Source organism: Dasypus novemcinctus, chromosome 30, assembly GCF_030445035.2.
Source record: "Dasypus novemcinctus isolate mDasNov1 chromosome 30, mDasNov1.1.hap2, whole genome shotgun sequence".
Lineage (NCBI taxonomy): Eukaryota > Metazoa > Chordata > Mammalia > Cingulata > Dasypodidae > Dasypus > Dasypus novemcinctus.
This window is the reverse complement of record NC_080702.1, coordinates 7133500-7136635: the sequence shown is the minus strand read 5'-3', so window position 1 is coordinate 7136635 and position 3136 is coordinate 7133500. Positions and strand designations below refer to the sequence as shown.

The window sequence follows — 3136 nt, the reverse complement described above, 5'->3', positions numbered from 1 at the left end:
AAACAGGAATTATCTTGCATCAACCAGTTATATAATTAATGTCCTTCTGTATTATAAACTATTGATAATGTGAAAAAGTTCAACCCTGTCTTTTGATAAAGCAAGTTACAAGTTGCTTGTACTTATTTCTTTCAAAGCTGATTTTATGGGCTTTATATTCATAGTGTGATGATGTTCTCATTTTTGCCATAGCAATGTTTTATTCTCCCCTTCTAACAATAAAATCAATACATTTCAACCTAAAATGTGTTATACACATTAGTTCATGCCTGTATTGGTAACAGAAAAACCTTAATTTATGAGCAAAGTTACTGCTTTGCTGTAAATTACACAAAAACACAGAAAAAGTTTCAAATAAATCATCACATTCTTTTTTTAAGAGATAACATACTAGGAACAATGCCTAAATTCTCAGTCCAATAATATTTGTCTTTATTTGTTGATTTTCTATTTCTGAGTGCACCGTGATCTTTTCCAACTATAATATCACCCAGACACACACACAGAATTCTTACTGCAGCCAGCACAGGTTGACATTATATCTATGAAGTGGGGTCTGTATGTTCACTTCCAAAAAATTAAATTAAATATCACAAGCCAGCTCATTTCATCTGTAGCATATTATTGATTTGCTGAGATGATTTTTATATATTTGGCTGAAACAAAAACATTTCTTTATTATCCTTAAACAACATTCATTATTAATAACATAGTGTTATTTTTAAATTGACATTACTTTTATACACCTAACAATTAAATGACAGAATAAAATTATTTCATTATTTTTGCTCTTAAAATGCTTGTATTTTCCATGCACTGGCAGTGACTTCAGACTACACAATCAGATACATTCACTAAGTTATGTAAAATAACATGTTTGGTATATTTTGTTTCTCTTACTCCTTCTTAGAAGGAATTCTTAATAATAAATTGGTTAAAGGAAATAATAGTTAATATGATATCCTGCTGGTCAATAAATCTGAACTATGAGCAGATATTTTTCCACTGTAGTTAAGGTAACAGAAATTCCTTCTTCTGCAGCATGAAGCTTTAATGGGAGATTTTAAAAGTAAATATGTTTGTTTGACAGAAAACTGAAAAAAAATGGAAGAATTCAATGAAACTAAAGAAAAACAAAAACATTACCTAGGCAAACTGTTGACAACTATTTGATTTTTTTTAACCATTGGAAAATAAGTGGCAGAAATAAAAGTTTGCTGGCAAGTATCATAGCTTATATCCATGTAGAGGTCTCTTTTCTGTGTCTCAAACACTGACTCAAATAAATATACATACAATTTACCTATTTACACATAAAAGAGGGAAAGCCCTTATGAGCTAAAATAAGGGAGCACTAATTCAATTGTTGTAAAATTAAGAACTATGAATTCACCTAAATAAAAACTGGATAAAACCACATGACTTGTAACCATTTCCTTGTGTATCACATCCGGAGCAAACACAGTCTTCCTGAGAGAAGTTTCTTCACAGCCTCCTTCACATCCCTATTCCTTAGAGTATAGATGATAGGATTTAAGGTGGGAGTTACCATGGTGTAGAAAAGGGAGATAAATTTGCCTTGGTCTTGGCTATAACTGTCATTTGGCTGGAGATACATGTAAATGATGGTGCCATAAAAAATGATCACTACCATGAGGTGGGAGGAGCAGGTGCGACAGGCTTTATACCTTCCCTCCACTGATTTAATCCTCAAAACAGCTTGGGTTATGAAGCCATAGGAGATAAGGATAAGTGCTGGAAGGCTTAGGAGGAACAGGCCACTAATGACAAAGAGCACCAATTCATTAATGGTGGTGTCCACACAAGCCAATCTGAGGAGAGCTGGTACTTCACAAAAAAAATGATCCAACCTGTGGGTGCCACAGAGAGGCAACTGTAAGGTGAAGGTAGCATGAATCAAAGAATTGGCCAAACCAATTGTCCAGGAGATAGATGCCAGCTGCTGACATAGCTGCATGTTCATGATGACTACATAGTGTAAGGGTTTGCAGATAGCAACATAGCGATCGAAGGCCATCACAGCCAAAAGGAGGCATTCTGTAGAGCCCAGGGCTAGAGAGGTGTAGAGTTGGACAACACAACCTCCATAAGTGATGGTCTTCTCTGGTCCTCGCAGGTTAAATAGAGTCTGAGGGGCAAGGCTAGTGGTGAAGCAGAGGTCCAGGAAGGAGAGGTTTCTTAGGAAAAAGTACATAGGGGTGTGGAGAAGAGGATCCAGGTATGAGATGATGATGATGATGAAGTTTCCCACAAGTGTCAGGAGATAGAAGAAAAGGACAACTACAAAGAGCACAGCCTCTAGGTGAGGGTGGTCTGAGAAGCCCAGAAGGATGAAACCCACCAGAGAGCTGTCATTGGCCCTTCCCATACCTCTAGGGGGAACATCACCTGCTAAGAGAAAAATGAGAAGTTTGAAACAGTTTACCTGAGAATCAAAAAATGTAAGAACTGAAAGATCATGGAGACCTATTTGTCCACACTACTCATTTTTGCCCTTACTGTGGTCCATATACCATCCAGTCTAATGCCTCTTCTTAGAAAATCATGAATAATTTCAATTCCAGAGTTTTCTGGGAACTCATTATTAAAGCTGTTAAAGTGGATATTTTTGTGAATATCTAGAAATGTACCCTCACTTACCACCGAAAATATTTCCCTTCAAAAGAAAAAAGAAAAAAATATCATATTCATGGTTTTAACCAAAATTGGCATACAAAATCTAATACATTCAGGGTTCATTCTAGGTGCAAATGAGGATAGGAAATCTTCTTCATCTCGCCACCAGTGTACATACACATTTAGACTCTCTTTATGCACTGCGTCAACAGGGATAAGATAGTTATTGATCTAATAGTCCATCTGGAGATAGAAAACTTGAACAGGTACATAATGAATAATCTAAATTTTAAAAAAGAAAAGTTAAAAATGATGTTCTAAGGCTGAGGCAAAGTAAATAATTTGCAAATCAGTTTTGCAAAATAAGAGATGAGAGAGAAATCATTTTGAAATTTGGAGACTGTGGAAGGTTTTCTGGATGAAACTAATACAAATCCTTTAAAAATGGATAATATTGGGATGGAATAGGGTAGAAGAAAATAATTTTTACTTGTGGGAC

The 3136-nt window shown here is 35.4% G+C and overlaps 1 protein-coding gene across 1 annotated transcript; it reads right to left on the bottom strand.

Annotated features, from left to right (window-relative positions):
* Nucleotides 1-1444: 1444 nt before the first annotated feature.
* LOC101439315 (olfactory receptor 2G3) lies at nt 1445-2389 on the bottom strand. Its single transcript, XM_004481064.2, has one exon. The coding sequence runs from the start codon at nt 2387-2389 to the stop codon at nt 1445-1447; it is 945 nt and encodes a 314-aa protein (XP_004481121.2).
* Between the last annotated feature and the right edge of the window lie 747 nt (nt 2390-3136).

Coding starts and splice junctions, on each gene's coding strand:
- LOC101439315 (XM_004481064.2), bottom strand. CDS start 2,389: ATGGGAAGGGCCAATGACAGCTCTCTGGTGGGTTTCATCCTTCTGGGC.